This window comes from Meleagris gallopavo, chromosome 35 (assembly GCF_905368555.1).
Source record: "Meleagris gallopavo chromosome 35, MGAL_WU_HG_1.1, whole genome shotgun sequence".
Lineage (NCBI taxonomy): Eukaryota > Metazoa > Chordata > Aves > Galliformes > Phasianidae > Meleagris > Meleagris gallopavo.
This window is the reverse complement of record NC_139439.1, coordinates 52,606-70,958: the sequence shown is the minus strand read 5'-3', so window position 1 is coordinate 70,958 and position 18,353 is coordinate 52,606. Positions and strand designations below refer to the sequence as shown.

Here is an 18,353-nt window from a genome sequence, read left to right as displayed (position 1 = left end):
TCTAATTCTGGAAAAATATTTGTCTGCCTGTACTTTTGTGCGTGAAGATTTGTATCTCTGCAAGCAACCAGTGCCTCCTCAAACAACGAAACAAAGCCCATCCCACAGTCAGAAATATACAAAAGTTGGCTCTCCGGTTTGTCTTCATTTCAGACGGAGAACTGAGACTTGATACTGAAAAACACTCCATTTTCCTGATTTGAAATGAATTCTCTCATTCTTGACAACTTCACAGGACTGTGCTTCTTTTAATCTGCTTTAGTTAGGTGGATCCCTCGGCAGCTGTGGTCTTTATCATCTGAAGGAATTTCGTTTCTTCATACCTGCGACGCCTCAGTCTCTCTCAGCGCTGCTCACAGATGTACGTGCAGCTCTCTGCGCAGCATTTGTGAGCTGCCCATCTCTCACAGCCCGCGCTGCTCTGCTGGGCTGTGGGGGGCTGGGGAATGGAAGGACTCTGCACAACAGCCTGTAGTTGCAATGGCAGAACAACATCATTTAAACAGCAAATGAATGGACAGGGAGCCTCGCCGAAGGCACTGCGCCGTACTTCAGTGTGGTGAGTGACAACTGCTACCTCCAGCATCTGCTATGACATCAACGCACTGCTTAATGAAACAGAGCTCATTAACTGCCACGGCTAATTGCTAAGGTTAATGCACATTCTGCTCAATGCAGGAAGACATACATTTTTCAAGGGCAGAAAGAAAATCGTGCCATCTTGGGTGAGCTGTGGTTACTGACGACATTCTGTTGTTGCACATCATCCCATGGGCTACATTTGCTTCACTCGTGCAAAAACCATCAAACAATATCCAAGTCTAAAAGAGTGTGAGCGGGAACACTTGAGATTACAGAACATCAAAAGGATAAATCTCAGTCTTCTCTCTAAGCTATAAGCAAGTAAAATGCTTGGATTTGCTACATGGGAAGGAAAACCCCACTAAAATGTGAATGAGTTTAAGTGAATAATGGGATAAAGGGTAATGAAGCCCAGAGGACTCGCTCTGACAGTGGTCTGTTTACAGAGAAGCAGACATTGAAACCAGGTAAACCTCAGAATGTGATACTAACGAGTACAAACTGTTGGCAAGGACAAGCATAGAGAGTGGAGAACAGAAGGCACCAACAGTGACAGCCAGCAGGTCTAAGAAACATAAAAACTTCTCTAAGCTGTAACAGAACAAAAGACAAACTGGAAGTAGTATACATCTGGTATTAATTTATAAGCATAATATTTGATTTAATTAAGCAGGAAAAGTGTTCAGTAAATATTTTGATGTGCATTTAGAAAAATGTACTGATGACTCATTAGTCTTTCTGCCATTTGTGGCAACAGAGGACACTAAGTGCAGCTGCAGTTTATCTACCATGCCTGGACAGGAAGTCATTCATTCATTACAGTTCTACTTGTACTTAATGGTCTTTTCCAACCATAATGATTCGGTGATTCTATTTAAAAAGGTCAGCACGAACAGAAGAACAAAAACAAAATATAGAAAAAGTTAGCAAATAGTCAAGCTGCTGAAATTATTCAAGATCCTATATATCAAAAGAACGCCATCCTAGAATGGCCTCTGTTGAAGAGGACCACAATGCTCATCTGGTTCCAATCCCCTGCTATGTGCAGGGTCACCAAGAGACACACAGGGATACACAGATCCCCATAGATGGATCCTCCCATAGGGATACAAAGGAACCCATAGATCCCCATAGATCCCCATAGAGACCCATAGAGACCCATAGAGACCCATAGAGACCCATAGATCCCCCACAGGGACACATAGATCCCCACAAATCCCCATAGAGACTCATAGAGACCCAGAGATCCCCATACAGACCCATAGAGACCCACAGAATCACAGAACGGCCTGGGTTAAAAGGCCCACAGTGCTCACCCAGCTCCAACCCCCTGCTGTGTGCAGGTCACCAACCAGCAGCCCAGGCTGCCCAGAGCCACATCCAGCCTGGCCTTGGATGCCTGCAGGGATGGGGATCCACAGCCTCCTTGGGCAACCTGTTCCAGTGCCTCACCACCCTCTGGGGGAAAAAACTTCCTCCTCATATCCAATCTAAACTCCCGTGTCTCAGTTTAAAACCATTCCCCCTTGTCCTGTCGCCATTCCAACGTCCGGCGCTGCGGCCTGGAGCTGCCGCGAGTGGGTGGGGGCTGCAGGGAGTGGCGGGGGTTGTGGGGGCTGTGGGGGTTGTGGGGGCTGTTGGGGGCTGTGGGGGCTGTGAGAACCCGCCATGGGCACACAGAGGTGCGGTAGCGGCCTCGCTGGGCGCTGCACGGAGCGCCCGGCCTGTGGCAGCAGTGTAAGGAGCTGAGCCGGGTCAGCACGGCGGGCTGGACGCCGGAGCCCCGCGCGGAGCTGCGTAGGATACCTGCACCGCCGTCCTGCGAGCACTGCGGGCGGCTCTCAATGCTCATTGCCTCCGGAGCTGTGCCGCCGCGCTGAGCCAGAGCGCACACAGCGCCCGCTACTCACACTGCGCTCACAGCGCACACAGCGCCCGCTACGCACACTGCGCTTACTGCGCTCACAGCGCCCACTACGCACACTGCGCTTACTGCGCTCACAGCGCCCACTACGCACACTGCGCTTACTGCGCTCACAGCGCACGCTGCGCACACTGCGCTTACTGCGCTCACAGCGCACGCTACGCACACTGCGCCGGCTGCGTACAGCTCCGCCCGGTGCGTATGAGCAGACAGCAGGGAACTGTGAGACCGAACAGCGACCGACCGACACTTGTACCGACCGATAGTTCCGCGTACGGAGCGGCTGTTCTGTCCGTCTCTTTTCCCCCGTTAGGCAATGCATGTTGAATGGAAAATACACGCTTTGCTCAGAAGGAATGTCAGTCTAAGAACGCATGCTGCAGACAGTGTGCATCAGACTGAAGAAGAGCAGATCGATGACCGGGAGCTGCAAAACGGTTTAACCGCTGAATGTTTTCTCAGGGAACGCCTGCTGCAGTCCCGAATCCGGGGTGCCGTCACTAGTGAAGCTGTAATCTTATTATTTAGATTTATTTTCCTTATTGTTGCGGTGTGAGCGGTGCCACCGCCACCCGGCAGCGCTCAGCAGCACCGCGCACCGCCCGACGTGGGACGCGGCACCGCAGGAAGGCGGGAGCACGGGGGGGAAACGCTTCGGCACCGGAATCTGCTGTTGGAGTTCACGCCCTTCTAATCCTGCTGTCTGGAAAGGGATAAAGCAAGGCTGGAAAGAGCTGGGAGAAACCAGAGGTGATGAAATGCGCATCAGCGTCGAGAAAGTGGCCGATTTGTGGCAGGGCAGGCGAGGCTGTGCGTGGCACTGAGGAAACGCGGAAGGAGACACAGAGTACAGCGATTGAACGGAGGTTTGAAACAAATAAAAGGTTTTTGCTCATGCAGGGCGTGAATTAATCTCTAGAATTCGTAGGCAAAGGGAAGCATAGAGGCCCGAGCCAGTAATTAGTTCCAAATCCAATCAGATTAACTCGAGAAATTAGACACCTTTATTGGCTGTTAAATGGAAAGAAGCAGAAAAAAACTCTTTTTATGTTCCTAACCTGAAGATTACTGTGAGGACGACTCCAAAATTGCCATCTGTATGTGCGCAGCTCTATAGGAGAGGCATTCCATCCCTTGGTTCATCTCTGTGGCCATCCTCTGGTTGTGCTCCAGCAGGTCCATGTCTCTCCTGCACTGAGGACTCCATATCTGGCACAGTGCTCCAGGTGAGGCCTCACCTGCGCAGAGCAGAGCGGCAGGATCACCTTCCTTGCCCTGCTGGCAGTGCTTTCTTTTGATGTGACCCAGGATATCATTCGGTTTCTGGGCTGTGAGGGCACGTTGCTGGTCTCGTGTCCAGCTTGCGATCCACCAGTACCCCCAGGCCTTTTTGGGCAGGACTAAGCTGAATCCTTTCATCCCCCAGCTTGTCTGGGGGTTGCCTCGATCCAGGTGCAGACCCCGCACTTGGAACCAGTGAGGTTCACCTGTGCCCTGCTCAGCCTGTCCAGGTCCCTCTGGATGGCATCCCGTCCCTCTGCTGCGTCCGGCAGCTTGGTGTCATTAGGGTGCACTCGACCCCACTGTCGATGTCACCGATGAAGATCCTGAGGAGTATCGGCCCCAGCACGACTCCCGTGGGACACCACGTGTCACCGATGTCCCTCCAGACATGGAGCCATTGACCGCCGCTCTCTCACTCGATTCTGCAGCCAGTTCTTCATCCACGGAACAGTTCACCCATTAAATCAGTATCTTTCCAATTTGGAGAGAAGGATGCTGTGGGCTACCATTTCAAAGGCCTTCCTGAAGTCCATATAGATGACATCCGTGGCTCTTCCCTTGTCCACTGATGTAGTGTCACCATCATAGAAGGCCATAGGCTTGTCAAGTGGGATTTCCCCTTGGTGAAGCCATGCTGGTTCTCCCATATCACCTCTGTTCCTTCTGTGTGCCTTAGCATAGCTTCCAGGAGGATCTACTCCAAGATCCTTCCCGGCAGAGAGGTGAGACAGACAGGCTGGTAGTTTCCTGGGTCATCCTTTTCAGATGTATTAAAAATGGCTCTGATGTCTTGTTTCTGCTCTCAGGGAACTTCACCTGATTGCCACAACTTTTCAAATGTCATTGAGAGTGGCTTGGTGACTACATCAGCTAAATCCCTCAGGACTCTGTGTTGCATCTCATAGGGACCCACAGACTTGTGGATGTTCAGGTTCCTCAGGAGGTCCTGCAGCTGATCTTTGCTCACATTGTGTGTGCGGGGAGGTATTGCAACCCCAATCCCTTCCTAGCAAACATAACATTTGAGGACTATGTGACAAGCAGTTAAAAGAGAAGACAGAGGTGAAGAAGTTGCTGAGTCCCTCAGACTCCATGTCTGTTGTTAGCAGCTAGAGCGCTGCCAGTAAGCAGCAGTGCGCACAGGACACAGCCACGCTGCTCTGAGAAAGGAGCATTACAGGCATGCCTGCAAAAGAGGCACGACCTCCAGGGCTCACGAGTGGGAAGTGCACTGCTGGGAGACCAACAGAATGAATTGAGGCCAGCAGCAGTCAGCACAAAAAACTCCTGGCCTCGGGTCTCAGCTGTTCTGACTCGCCAGAAAATATTCCCCCAGACTTACAGGTTTTGCTCCCAGTAAGTTGGTGCTCTGTTCCGCTTACTTACTGTGTATCCCGAGAAGGATGGTCGAAAAAGTCAAAGAGACAAAATCTGAAGCATTTAAAAAAAAAAAGCAGAAAAGAAGTTCTTTGTGGCGCTGGTCTTTGTGGACACGTGCATGGAGCAGTTTTTCTTCTTGTTGTAGACCCACTGGTGTACTTGAGCAAGCTGATTTTTCAGATGCCTCAAAGCAAACCTGCAAACCTGCAGAGCTCATGGATTGGGTCATCCTCACGCTGTGTAACTGTGTGTCCAGTCAAAGAGAGGAATATCTGCTGTGTCAGCTTTCCCAAACAGTGCTGCTGGAGATCAGGTATGTCGTGACACAGGACACAGCCTTGCTGTTGCCTCAGTTTGGATGGTTTCTAGAATTGAAGCCGTTCTCATGTGATGCCCTGTGCTAATTTGCAGATAATGCTAAACTGTCCCTGCTTTCTGCTCATCCTGTTTCACGTTAGTCCTTTCTGTAATCTAAAAAGGAGGAATAAACTTTGTTCTTGAGGAATTAAGCAATTTTTATTTAGCCCATACTTTGTCTCTCAGGGCAGCACTGTTTTTGATCTAATGCAAAAGCTTCCTAAAATTCAGTCCAATCTAAACTCTCTGCTGTCTAGTAACAAGGACTGCCAACAGACTGAGCTTGGGCGTTACAGCCCAGAGGTGGAGCTAACACGGAGATTTTCAAAAAGGAACGAGAAGGCTGAGAATCATATGCTTTGTCTGACATTTTTACGGGCTGTCCTACTTAAGGATTCTGCCTGTCCATAAGGATTCTTCCATGTTTCATTGGTTTAGCTGGAGCTGAGAAGCTCGGTGCTTATGACTTCAGTTCTTTGTGATACAGAGCTGTGCCACTTGCTGCCCAGACCAAATACACGTATTATTGGAGGAGATTACCGTATGCATTTTATTTTTTTCTTTAACGCTTTTTAACTGTGAGAGTGGCATATGCCTTCAAACAGGTAACATCCAAGATAAACTTATTTTTTTTTTTCTTGGAACAGTGGGAAATGTGGATGCTTTCTTCCCTGCCGCTGTTTCCCATAGCAGTATTCTAGGAAGGCTTTTGTTGTTAACTGCTTACTTTCTTATTTTCGTACTGAAATAAACATACGGGAGCTGTTGTTTCCGCGGTCTCTGCTGTCCCCACGTGGCCAATCGGGGGAATTGCGGCCATGTAAGTTTGGTGCCGCAGGCAGCAGGACGCATGCGCGCAGGCACGCGGAAGTAGTGTACGTACGTTCTCGTCGCTCTGCGCAGCAAATCCACCGCGCTTTGTTATGCTTAGTCCTCCAGGCAATAATGCAGATGCACTACAAAAATTATAAATTGCATCAATTTCTTCGAAGCCCTAAGATGCGGGCGAGCAGTCAATTCCTGGGCCGCTGGCTCAGCAATGCCTTCCTCCCTTCCAATCCGCTGTGCTCCTTGTCTATTTCTTCGTGCGGTCTGAACTCGAGCCTGCCCATAGAATACACTATTCTGGCTCCCAGCGGACCCCGCGCCCGTCGCCGGCGTAAAGAGCAGTCGAAAACAACACATGCGTAGGTGTGTACACGAAAATGCGCACGCGAAGTAATCTCTGCACATTGCCGCATGCGCAATGTGCTTTCCGGAGACTCGCACATGCGTATTGTGGTGCCGCGACGAGCGCATGCGCAGCGTCGTGCCGGGACTGGCGCATGAATAATAAGTTCTTGAGGCTAGGACATGCGCAGTGCCGACCCGAGATTGGCGCATGCGCAGTGCGTTGTGGAAAAACGGCACAAGCGCAATGTGTCAAGATCGGCGCATGCGTAGTTCTGCCTTCAGACTGGCACATGCGCACTGCGCTGCCGAGTGTTGCGAATGCGCAGTGCGTTACAGCCAATGGCACATGTGCAGTAGTACCAAGATGGGCGCATGCGTAGTGCCGTCTCCAGACTCGCATATGCGCACTTCCCCGCCTAGTGTCGCGCATGCGCAATGCATTGTAGACAATGGCACATGCACAATATAGTGCAAGATCGGCGCATGCGTAGTGCCGTCTCCAGATTAGCACATGCGCACTGCGTTGCTGAGAGTGACGCATGCTCAGTGCGTTGTAGAAAATGGCACATGCGCAATATGGTGCCAAGATTAGCGCATGCGTAGTGCCGGCTCAAGACTCGCACATGCGCACTGCGCTGCGCTTGCGCATTGAGATGCAGAGACTGGGACATGCGCAATGCAGTGCAACAGGTGGCGCATGCGTAGTGCCTTGCCGAGAGTGGCACTTGCGCATTGCGCTGTAGAGACTCGGGCATGCGCAGTGCACTGGCGGGACTAGCTCATGCGCAATGCAATGCCAAGAGTGACACTTGCGCGCTGCTGTGCCGAGGTTGGGGCATGCGCAGTGCGGTGTCGAGAGTTACGATTGCGCAGTGCAGTGCCGTTACTGGCGCGTGCGTAATGCAGTGCCCAGATTCGTGCATGCGTACTGCTTTTCCGAGCCTTGCCGGTCCCGGGTTGGTGCCGTGTCGGTTCTGCTACACGCCAGCACCATGACCGTGAATCTCCGGGCTCCTCCGTTCCACTGCCGCTGTGAGGGCTTTTAAACGGCTGGGGGTGGAAGGAGACGTTCGCTAGTTCACCGGGGCGGCGAGCGAGTTGGATGCCGCGAGGCGCTGAGGGGCAGCTGTGAGCCGAACCGGTCCGTTCCCGGGGGGGCTCGGGCATAAAACGCCGGAAATGGACGAGGGGCATCCTGGGTTAGAAGGGGGAGAATATCGCTGAGCCGGCGATCCAAGAATTGCCTCCTTGCCCGTACCCGTAGCGGTTTGTAGAAACAATTGCTATCTTTAAGTTGACGGACGTATGTTCGCTCTTAGCTGGAGGACTGATCACCATAGAGAGCGGCGGATTAGCTGCGCAGAGCGCTTAGAACGGCACCTCCGCGTTTGTAGGCGCATGCGTTATGCTGCTGGCAGGACTTGGCGGCAGGCAGCGGCAGTTCCGCGCATTGGCCACGAGGTGGCAGCAGAGACCGCGGAAAGAACGGTTCTGAGGGATTGATTGCAAGAGTCGGCGGCAGACAGCGGCAGTTCCGCGCAATGGCCACGAGGTGGCAGCAGAGACCGCGGAAAGAACGTTTCTGACGTGATTTACGCGGACCCGCGGCGCAGTCCCTGGCGATCCGTTCTCTGTGTGTCGTGTGAATGCGGGGGAGGAACGCGAGGTTAGAAGTGGATGGGTTGTGGGGGAAAGACGAAGAGGGAAGCTGCTCCAAACCCAGGAGAGCTGTGCTAAGTGCTTATAAATAGCTGTAAAAAAAGAGATTTTTTTTGTTTTGTTTTTCTTTCCCTTTTTTGCCAGCGTCTGTTTCATTTTTTCCAAATGTTCGCATACCAAAATGCAACTGCCTGGCAGATTTAATGATAACGAAATTAAAGCCCGTTGGCAGAAAGCGCAGGGCCATATTAATGTTCGTTCAGCCTCTGTCTTGTTCATACTTCAATGTATTTGTTTCTGAGGGCATTTCTTCAACTCCAGGTTTCATTTTTGGCTTTTTATTCTTTTTTATGCCATAAAGCGGGTAGTTTTAGGCCCTAGCAGGTCTACACAGGCAGTCACAGCACAAAGCTGCAGTTTTGAGATTAGTGTGGACCATTACAGTGTTTCCACAAAGATGAACGAAAACTGCCGTTCTCCACCTAGATTTACAGACGGAAAAAATGAATTCCCCTGCATGGAAAGAATCACAGCTGCGTCACAGCTGCCATTGGCAAGATGGCCCGAGAGCTGTGCGGGTGCATCTGGCTCAGCTGCAGCTTTTCATCTGCCCTTCCCCGGTCCTCCTGCAGCCGGACAGATTGCCCACAAGGGCTCGGAGTCCTCAGACCCTCCCCGGCCAGCTGCAGCAGTCGCTCCTGCCAGCACTCCCTTTCCCCCCGGCCATTCCCGTGTGGCAGGCTGGAGCCCTGCGCGGCAGAGGAGGAGAGAGCTGCAGGCAGACGGAAAACGGGGTGCTGGGATTCCTCCAGCCCGCCGCCAGATGTCTTCTCTGGCGTTTTGGGGGTGGGCAGGGGAGCGTGGGAGCAGCCTGGAGGCTCTGGGCAGGAGGGAAGGAAGCAAAGGTGCAGCTGCAGGCAGCGGGCTCCGAGCTGGAGCAGCGCGGCCAGGCACGGCTGCACAGCTCACAGCCTGGGCACACGGAGGGAGTTGGTCCAGCTGAGGGCTGCAGGGCTGTCCTTACCAAGCGCTCCCCCATCCTACAGGTCTGCAGCGACTGCACCAGTTGCACGAGCTCTTCCCGCTGCGGGAGCTCGGAAGTGACAACAAGCCTGACCCGACCCAAGCAGGTAATGACAGCATTCACACACACCCAGCAGATCTGGCACTCTACAGTCCTCCCAGAGCTTGTTGCTGCTTTTTAGGCTGCTCTGCAGCTATGCTGTCCTTTCCCCTTCGTTCCCCTATGTCTTGCCCCCTCCTTCCCCTTTCCCCATTCCTTTTTCAGGCTTTCTCCTTTCTTTCCTCGCTTCCTTCCCCGTGCCTTCCCCTGCAACGGCCCCCTGTTGTGCTGCTCTTCTTAGCTGATGATCCTTAAAGCACGCTTTTCAAAGGCATTGGATCAGACCGCATCCTGTCACTGATTTAAAAAAATCAACGACTACAGCATTATGTATGGATAACAAACTCCAAGCTGCGTGAGGACCAACAGCAGCTCCTCACCCTGGAGCGTCACCATCACCTCCCTGTTTCTCTGGGGCTCGGGACTGATGTCTGAGCCGAAAGGCCACACGCTGCCTGCACAGGCAGGTGCCGGGTTCGCCCACCGAGGACACCAGACCCTAAAATGATTTCACCATGGGCTTTAATTGCGGTGCGAGTAGATGACGCGCGTTTCTCACCGGGGAGCCGTAGGCTGAGCCCGGCAGTTTGGCAGGCAGCACTCGCTCCGTTCACACCGGTAATCTCAGCCCTTTTGCTGCACACGCAGCTTCTCAGCATCTTGCTGAGATTTCGGTACTGAAACCTGTGCTCCCCTGTTTGTTAGAAATGTCACCGATTGCCACTGAGGACAGACTGGAATCCGAGTATGTGGGCCATCCCAGCTGGTCCGTTGATTAAACCCCCTCGCCCTTAACCAGACAGGCAGACCCCATTGGCTGCCGCTCATTCCTTTTTTTTTTCTTTTTTTTTTCTCCTTCATGCTTTTAGGGGAACTCTGAGATGGCAGCCCGAAGCAGTGATGGAGCAGCTGGTGAGGGGTGCAGCCCTGCAAGCACAGGTGGAAGCGGTGCACGTGTGGGACCAGATGGGGCTGAGCCTGGCTCCACCCCTCCCTCCCCTCATTTAAGGGCTGGCAGCCCCAGAGGCCAGGTTTCCTCCTGGAGATGCCTCCTGTGGATTGCTGGGTGAGCTCTGGCTCTTGGAAAGAGGTGAGTGATTCTTTCTTTCTTGCAGGGTTCTGATCTGTGCCTTTCTGTGGGGCTCCTAAGCTGGTTTACAGTAGCTGTGTCTGCTCTGCCCCTCCTCGTGCTGCCTTCCCGTTGTTCTCTGAGGGGAGCGAAGGGGTTATCAGCCTTTTTCTGAAGCGGTCATGGAGGGACTGATGCTCGTTCCTTTCTTTTGCTCCCATCTGTTTCTGGAACGCTTCCGTCAGCCCCAAGGTAACGCTGGTCGGCTGGCTGAGCATTGCAACTCTGGAAATGCCCGGAGCGGGTGCCCTTGTTCACAGAATCAAGGGATTCTGTGTTCTCCAGGTTTCCTTTGCTGCTCTTGTTCAGCTCAGTGCCTTCCCGTGAAGTCTCTGTTCCCTCTTTCATGGTTCTCGTTGCGGAATCTCCACCCTGGGACTCCAAACTGGGTTTGTCTGCTACCACGTTGTCCCAGCCTGTTTTATGACACGTCCCCTCTGCGTCCCCCTCCACGTTCCCTCTGTGTCCTCGCGTCCCGCTCGTGTCTTTGTGTCCTCCTTGCGTCCTCTGCCCACGTTCCCTCTGTGTCTCCTGTGCCACGTATTCATTCCACCCCTGCTGAGTATTGTTGTTTAAGGGCACATGATTAAATTATGTTCCGCATCTCTTTGGCTCTGGTTCTGTTTTGCAGACAGACGGAAGGCTTTCTGGGGCTGCTCTGGTTAGTGCTTTAAGCTCTGAGCAATCTGTGGAGCAGACAGTGGAACACCATGAAGCCCTCGTTCGTGCGTCGCTGGTATGCAGGTGGGTTTTGTGATGGCTGTGGGACGCTCACTTAGAGATGGAATGGGGGCTGCAGGGGGCTCGCCTCGCTCCCTGGGGTTTCTTCTTCCAGCCCAATAAGCTCCGTGGCTGGCGATAGAGTGAGGTGCGTGTATCTGGCTGAGAGCTGAGCTTAAGAAAAGCCCCGGGCCCCAGAGGCCGTTTTCTTCATCCTCACGTAGTGCAATCCAGTCTCCACTGCTCCAGCATGCTGAACACAAGTATTCTGTGCCTGTTTTGTCTGGTTCTCTCCTAGAGCTCCACTACGAATTTGTCAGTAGTAACAGCTGGCAGGGCACAGTTCTCCGAGCGCCTTGTGGGCCACCACCCCAGGGTCCCGGGGCTCTTCCTGTTTTTATGGCAGATCTGGCTTCGTATTTATAGGAAACAAAGGACCGTCCTCTACTGGACCGCTCCGTCTGGATCACCCCAGATAGCTCCATCCCAATTGTCAGGGGGTGCTGTTAGTTTCCCAGTCCGTACGACACCCGACCTCCCCAGCCCTCTTCCTTCCATCCCCTGAGCCCCGTTAAGTCGCTGGCTGTGCAGCTGTGGGACCCAACAGTGTGATGAAGCAACGCCTCTGGTGCGCTGAATGCTGGGAGCGGCACAGAGAGGCTCCGTGGCTGACGTGGATCTTCCTGCTTGGACTGCTTGCTGAGTTTCCCCGGAGCTGTTGAGCACGCGGGCTTCCCCGCCTGCCCTGATTGCTCACCAGGCCATCCACGTCCTTTGTGTCATCGTGCCTCACGGCTTCAGGTACCGTGCCATAGACTCCTTGGAGTCGGAAGGGACCGTTTATGATGATCTGGTCCCACTCCCCCACGATGAACAGGGACAGCCACAGCTAGACCAGGCTGCCCAGAGCCTGATCCAGCCTCACCTTGGAAGGGACAGGGCGTCCACCGCATCTCCGGGCAGCCTGTTCCACTGCACAGAATCGCAGAATGACAGAATGGCCCGGGTTGGAAGGGACCTCGAGGATGACGAGTCTCCAACCCCCCTGCCACACGCAGGGCCGCCGACCTCCCCGTGTCACAGCAGCCCAGGCTGCCCAGGGCCCCATCCACGCTGGCCTCGAACACCTCCGGGGATGGACGGGGATCCACAGCCTCTCTGGGCAGCTGTTGCAGCACCTCACCACTCTCATAGTGAAGAACTTCCCCCTGCCTTCCAACCTCAATCTTCCCTCCCTCAATTTAAAACTGTTTCCCCTTGTCCCCTGCTGTAAAAGATATTTTCCTTACATCTAACCTGAATTTTCCCTCCTTCTTTCCTTTAGCTCCCCTTTAGGTATCGAAAGGCTGTTACCAGGTCACCTGGCGTCCCGTCCCTCTGCTGTGTCGCCGCTCCCCACAGCTCGGTGTCGTCAGCAAATTCTCTGAGGGTGCGCCCGGCCCCGCCGGTGCTGTCACTGATGCAGATGCTGAAGAGTCCCAGCCCCAGCACGGACCCCTTTGGGACGCCACTCGCCACCAGTCGCCATCCAGAGCGACTGAGCCACTGAGCGCCGCTCTCTGGACTCGATCCCGCGGCCGGTTCTTTGTCCATCGAACAGTCCACCCATCGCATCCGTGTCTTTGCAACTGGGAGAGAAGGATGTTGCGGGACATTGCGTCGAAGGCCTTCCTGAACTCCAGGTGGATGGTATCAGTGGCTCTTGGCTGATCTTCTGATGCAGTGACACCGCCATAGGCAGCCGCCAGGTTGGTCAGGCAGGATTTAGCCTTGGTCCTCTGGATGCTCCAACAGGTCCGTGTCTTTTCTGCACCAAGGACTCTACATCTGGGCACAATCCCTAGAGATGGGGTTATGCAGAATATAGTCTCAGATAAGGGGAGCCTCCTTTCTTCACAAGTCTTACAGGAGCTAACGAGAACTTCAGGAATGAAGTGGGAGTTCCGTACTCGCTGGCACCCTCCTTCTTCAGGGAAAGCAGAATGAGTCAATCAGATGCTGAAAAAGCGCTTGTCAAAATTGATTTTAGAGACCAAATTAGTGTGGACAAAGTGTTTACCTTTAGCCCTTGTCAGAATATGAACCGCTCCCAGCAAAGGCTTAGGAGTATCACCATAAGAAGTGCTGCTTGGGTGCCGTACTTGGGAGGGAGGGGCGAGATGCCCACTCTTGAAACCAGGGATAAGTTTCTTAAGCACTACACGCTCGGGTTGTCTGCTTCTCTGTTATCCCTCAAGGAACACGGACTGTTGGCTCGAGCTCCACCTCTGGAATTTCTAGTGCCCCCGTTCCGGGATTTCTGTGGCTGGTTGGTAGGTAAAGCTGTGCTGAGAACTGGGCTGACTCTTGCACCTGGAAATGCGTGCAAAGTCTGCAGACACAGAGGCATAACTTTTCCCTGCAGGTTGAGCTTGTCTAAGGGTGGTGATTGCTGGGTGAGCTTCTGCTTTAAAGCATCAGGTTGTACAAAGAAGGAAATGTTAAAAGCTAGGTGGCATCTGCACCGCTCTGCCCTGCGCAAAGGAGGAGCAGCTCAGCAGGCTTGGCCTGGGCCGTGGAAGGGAGCCTACGGACACCTGGACCGACCCCAAAGGAGCTGGTTCTGCAGGTTGGTGGTTTTCTGCTGTTTGTCTCACATCCTGTTGCTCAGGGGTGGATTTGTTCCTGATCAGTGCTAACAGGAAAGTTGCGCGGCATTTTTGTTTCAGCTGTCCCAGTGCTTCGATCCCTTGCTGCTGGGATGGGGCGTTTGCAGAAGGATGCACGTGCTGATGTCCAGCCAGGCTTTGGGGATGAGTCTGCGTAGCAGGGTATGTCTGGCAGGACTGAGGCTTGGGGACCAGGCCAGGTCAAATCCGGTGCGCTTTGCTCTCCTCCTTAGTGCTTGCTTTTGCTCAGGAGGGCGGGTGCTGAACCTTATGAACCGATGCCCGCAGACGGGGTTTGCGGAGAAAGAGGTCCTGCAGGCCTGGTGTGGCAGCCACGGAGCTGTAGCGAGGCGGCATCCGTGCAAAACACCAGAAATCCACGGGGGTGTGAAGGTGAGCTGTGGGCTCCAGTAACACGGGAGGGAATGTGCGTGCTCGGGGTTTGGGCGCTTCTGTGTGTTTGGAGTGACTGTGACAGCACTGCTCGGTCAGTTTGAGTGTGTGGAACAAGCGGGACATCCTTTTTGACGGAGTCCTGTGAAAGGAGTCCTATAGGGTTTGAGGTCTGAGTTTAAGGCTGTGCGCATCGTCCAGGAGTTGGGGTAGGGGATGAGGCAAGGAAAGTTGGGGTAGGAGGATGAGGCTCAGGACCAGGAACCTCTTCCATCGGTACAAACTCCCGCTGTTGTCTTTTTGGATTAGGAATCCATGTGGGTTTTTTAATGAAGAGCAGACTCATTGTGCAGCTTGGGAATGAATTCATTCTCGCCTGGTGTTAATTGGTGTTGTTCCCTACGTGGAGCTGCAGTTGAAATGGACGCTTTGTGATCTGGTCCCCTCTGGCGCGCTCAGATGAGCCCAGTTGGCCAGGCCTGGCTCTTGGTTGGTGAGCTGTGCCCAAGGTCAGAGAGTTGGCTCTTGTTGGCTTGGAGACGAGTCTTCCAGTTGCACGCTGTGTTCCTTGTGTTGTGTTGAGGTCTTGAGCTCCAGCCCTAACTGAGGATGCAAGCGCTACCGCGGAAGGAAGGGTTGAGATTGGAAGTGCAGTGCAAAGGGCTGGAGCCAGCAGGAGCAGGGCAGTGATCATCCGCCTGTGCTCAGCGCCGGTGAGTCCTCACCTCGAGTTCTGCGTTCAGTCCTGGGTCCCTCACTGCACGAAGGACACTGAAACCCTGACATGTGTCCAGAGAGGAGCAGGGAAGCTGTGAGGGGTCCAGAGCACCAGTCTTACGGGGAGCGGCTGAGGGAACTGGGATTATTTAGCCTGGAGAAGAGGAGGCTCAGGGAAGGCCTTCTCACTCTCTGCAGTTGGCTGAAGAGAGGTGATGTCGAGGTGGGGTCGTCCTCTTCTCCCGTGTAAGCAGTGATAGACTGGAGGGAAGGCCTCAAGTGGCACGAGGGGAGATTCAGGTCGGATGTGAAGAAAAACGTCTCCACAGGAGCGGTCAGACGCTGGAACGGGCTGCCCAGGGAGGTGATATTGTTACTGTCCTTGCGGGTTTGTTCAAGGAGCATTGGGTGTTGTACCGAGCGACGTGGCTCAGCGGGAAATGGTGGTGGTAGGTGGGTGGTTGGACTGGATGATCTTGGAGATCTTTTCCAGCCTTGCTAATTCTACGGTTCTATGAAAGGCATGTGCTGGGCGAGTGCTTTGCTGGGTGAGCAGGCAGCTGTTGCCACATCCACGGGGATGGGAGGCTTTTTAACCTGAGCCTTGTCTTTGGTGTCTGGTGCCCAGTAAGTCGTGTTGTTTTAAAGCAGCGTCTCGATTTCTGCAGCCACCAGAGCTCTCCCTCATGCTCTTCCCTGTGACGTGAGACCGCGTCGAAGGCCTTGCAGACGTCTGGGTAGGTGAAGTCAGTTGCTCTTTCTTTCCCCCCCAGTGCTGGAAATGGCGGGGAACGGGACTGTGGGACGTCCCAGCAGTGGGTTCCTACCTCAGCAGAACCGAACGGCTGTTCTGGTCCATGTATCTGCAGTGAATCTGACACTAATTAGAGGGATGAGGGGCCTGTGAGCAAAAAGAACTTGCCGCACTTTGTGGGGCGAGATGTTCTCTGAGCTGCTGCTAGCAGGGCCCAGAATGCTTCCTTTTTGAAGGGGAGAGGTTCAGCAAGGATTTTTTAGATGGAAATAGTTCATCACGTATTTCCTTTTCATTGACCTTTCATGCTGCTTCTTGAAGAGTTACCTTTGGATACAAAATTAACATTTATGACTGAAGAGAATACATGTGCACCCTGCACTTTTATCTGCACAGAGAATCTTCTAAACGTCTCTGCATGTGTTCCTTTCTGGCACTGAGATGAGGCTGTGTGGAACTTAGGCTTGGATGAATTTTCAACCAGGTGCAGGGATGTGCAATGCTCATCCTAGATGTTGTGCTGGCAAGAACAGCAGAGAGGTAAATTTTGTAGGGTTGCATGCTATTTCTTTTTTTTCAGTCGTAACCATGGAAGTGTTACCCAGACAAAAGGAGCATTTGTCACCTGGGCTTTCTACAAGTGACAGAGACAGCGGAAGTCAGCATCCGAAACAGCCGCGAGAGCCCTGCAAAAGAATGGTGAGAGTTACCCTGGCAGGGTCCTTTGGAAACCTCGGGTCTCTGTAAGCTCCTAAGCTGTGTCGGAGCTCCTCCCGCGGTGCTGACTCAGCTCTCCCTGTCTCTTGTGTAGGAGAGCTAGACTTCAGCTCCTTCCTGTTTCCTGCCCATGCGCTCCCTGCTTTGCCCGTGGCCCGGTGAGGTTTTGTTCCTCGCACCCAGCTTGGCACGTGTGGATAAGGGCCTCTGTTTACGCACGTTCATTTTCTGCTGGTGGTGTCAGGCTGAGTGACGGCTCACAGCTGAGCTGGTGGTTAGCGAGACGCACGATGATAGCTGCAGGTACAGTTCTCTGTGTCACTGACGCACGAGCTTTGTGGCGGCCACGAGCCACAGAAACAGGGAGTTTGTGTTTCATTTCTGCGTTTGCTGGCATTGCCCCGCGGCCCTGTTGTGGTTGAAGCCGGCGGGTGGCTCAGCACCGCACAGTCCTTCGCTCACTGCCCTCTTTGCCGTGGGATGGGGAGAGAGTTGGGTGGAAAAAGTAGAACTCGTGTGTTGAGATAAAACCGTTTACTGAGGTAGAGGAAAAGATAGTAGTTATGAATATATAAATAACAAACGATGAGTACGTGACAAGTGATGTACAAGCAGCGGCTCACCACCCGCCAACCGATGTCCAGCCAGCCCCCAGGCAGTAGAAGAGAGCAAGATGAACTCCGACCCCTTTCAAAACTCCTTCCGCTTGATGCCATACGGTATGGAATATCCCTTTGGCCAGATTACGTTAGCTGTCTTAATCCCGTTCCCTTCCAGCCCCTTGTTGAGAGCTTTGCTGAGAATGGCCCTGGCTCTGTGCAGCTCTGCTTGTCAGAAACCATCAACATCGGAGCGTTATCAGCGTGATGTTTCTCCTCGAAGCCAAACGTAGCATCGTCCCAGATGTGATTTCTGAAGAAAAATCCTTCCCTCCTGAGACTGAGGCAGCCCCCCAGCGTCCGTGCCGTGAGCCAGGCGGGGCTGCAGGTGGTGCATTTCCCTGGCAGCGTTGGCCAGGGGTGCTGGGGAGGCTTTGGTGCTCAGCTTGGTCATCGCACTGCTGCGCCTGTCAAAGCGGCGTGCTGAATGCTCTCCGAGCAGCGAAGCAGCGTTTCATCCACATGCCGTACTCTTTCCTGGAACCTGATGCCTTTGTGTCTCTGCGGCTGGGTTTGCCCTCCGAGCTCTCCTTGCAGTCGCTGTTTTGAATTCCGCTGTAGGCGTGCGAGCAGAAGTGCTTTTCCCCCTTGCGTTCTGTCCCACGGTATTTGCCCCACGGTTGGCAGAAGAAGGAGCTGATGGAGTCAGCAATAGATTCTGTTGATTTACTCTCTGGTGCTTCATCCCTGGAGCTCACTGCTGCACAGAGGAGTGCGCGCGTGTTTATCCCAGGGCTGCAGTAAACGGGAGCCTGGTTGGCACAGCAGTGAGCAGCAGCTCAGGGGCTCTGCAGAGGATGGCTTTGCAGAAGGAGCAGGAGTGCCTGCGTCCACCTGGATCCTCGGATCCATTCTGGCAGCGATGCACCAGCTGTGGCCACAGTGACTGAATGCGGGGCTTGGCTTGGGGCTGCCGTGGGGCACTTTGTACCCCGCCGTACGCCTGGCAAAGCACAGCCACCCCGCACCCACGGCAAGCGTTGGTCTTAGTGCCACGTTTCATGCCATCTTCTGAACCGCAGGCACTGGGGGCAGCTTCCCCACAAGAAAAGAGGGAGAAAATGCGAGGTCGTCATGGAAGCAAAAAGGCCAAAATCCACTTGGGAAAGAATTTTATAAAGCAGTCTGGTGGTA

General features: G+C 53.6%; 2 protein-coding genes across 11 annotated transcripts in view; one reads left to right on the top strand and one right to left on the bottom strand.

Moving 5' to 3' along the window:
• M1AP (meiosis 1 associated protein) overlaps nucleotides 1-6,798 on the bottom strand; it is a 27,091-nt gene extending 20,293 nt beyond the window's left edge. For 5 of the 10 annotated variants that reach the window (XR_014880757.1, XR_014880756.1, XM_019616008.3 and 2 more), the window contains exon 1: nucleotides 2,767-6,797. The gene's annotated coding sequence lies outside the window, so the exon portion shown is untranslated. Of the gene's footprint in view, nucleotides 1-2,388; nucleotides 2,737-2,766 lie in introns of those variants that run through there. The other 5 variants (XM_085215007.1, XM_085215008.1, XM_085215009.1 and 2 more) reach the window with 5 other exon arrangements.
• Nucleotides 6,527-18,353, top strand: LOC109365018 (uncharacterized). Its single transcript, XM_085214958.1, has 17 exons — nucleotides 6,527-6,714; nucleotides 6,789-7,025; nucleotides 7,444-7,529; nucleotides 9,406-9,489; nucleotides 10,188-10,248; nucleotides 10,352-10,394; nucleotides 10,492-10,572; nucleotides 11,243-11,355; nucleotides 11,758-12,132; nucleotides 12,265-13,939; nucleotides 14,040-14,141; nucleotides 14,230-14,372; nucleotides 14,682-15,085; nucleotides 15,288-15,477; nucleotides 15,758-15,826; nucleotides 16,424-16,542; nucleotides 16,655-18,353. The coding sequence occupies exons 1-9, from the start codon at nucleotides 6,527-6,529 to the stop codon at nucleotides 11,894-11,896; spliced, it is 1,032 nt and encodes a 343-aa protein (XP_085071084.1). The 3' UTR covers nucleotides 11,897-12,132; nucleotides 12,265-13,939; nucleotides 14,040-14,141; nucleotides 14,230-14,372; nucleotides 14,682-15,085; nucleotides 15,288-15,477; nucleotides 15,758-15,826; nucleotides 16,424-16,542; nucleotides 16,655-18,353.

What these genes read in the sequence shown, in the direction of transcription:
- LOC109365018 (XM_085214958.1), top strand. Translation starts at nt 6,527, where the DNA reads ATGCGGGCGAGCAGTCAATTCCTGGGCCGCTGGCTCAGCAATGCCTTC. An exon ending in GCCTGACCCGACCCAAGCAG is followed by an intron (nt 9,490 to 10,187) that starts GTAATGACAGCA and finishes CCTGTTTGTTAG; the next exon opens with AAATGTCACCGATTGCCACT. An exon ending in CGTGCGTCGCTGGTATGCAG is followed by an intron (nt 11,356 to 11,757) that starts GTGGGTTTTGTG and finishes TCGTATTTATAG; the next exon opens with GAAACAAAGGACCGTCCTCT.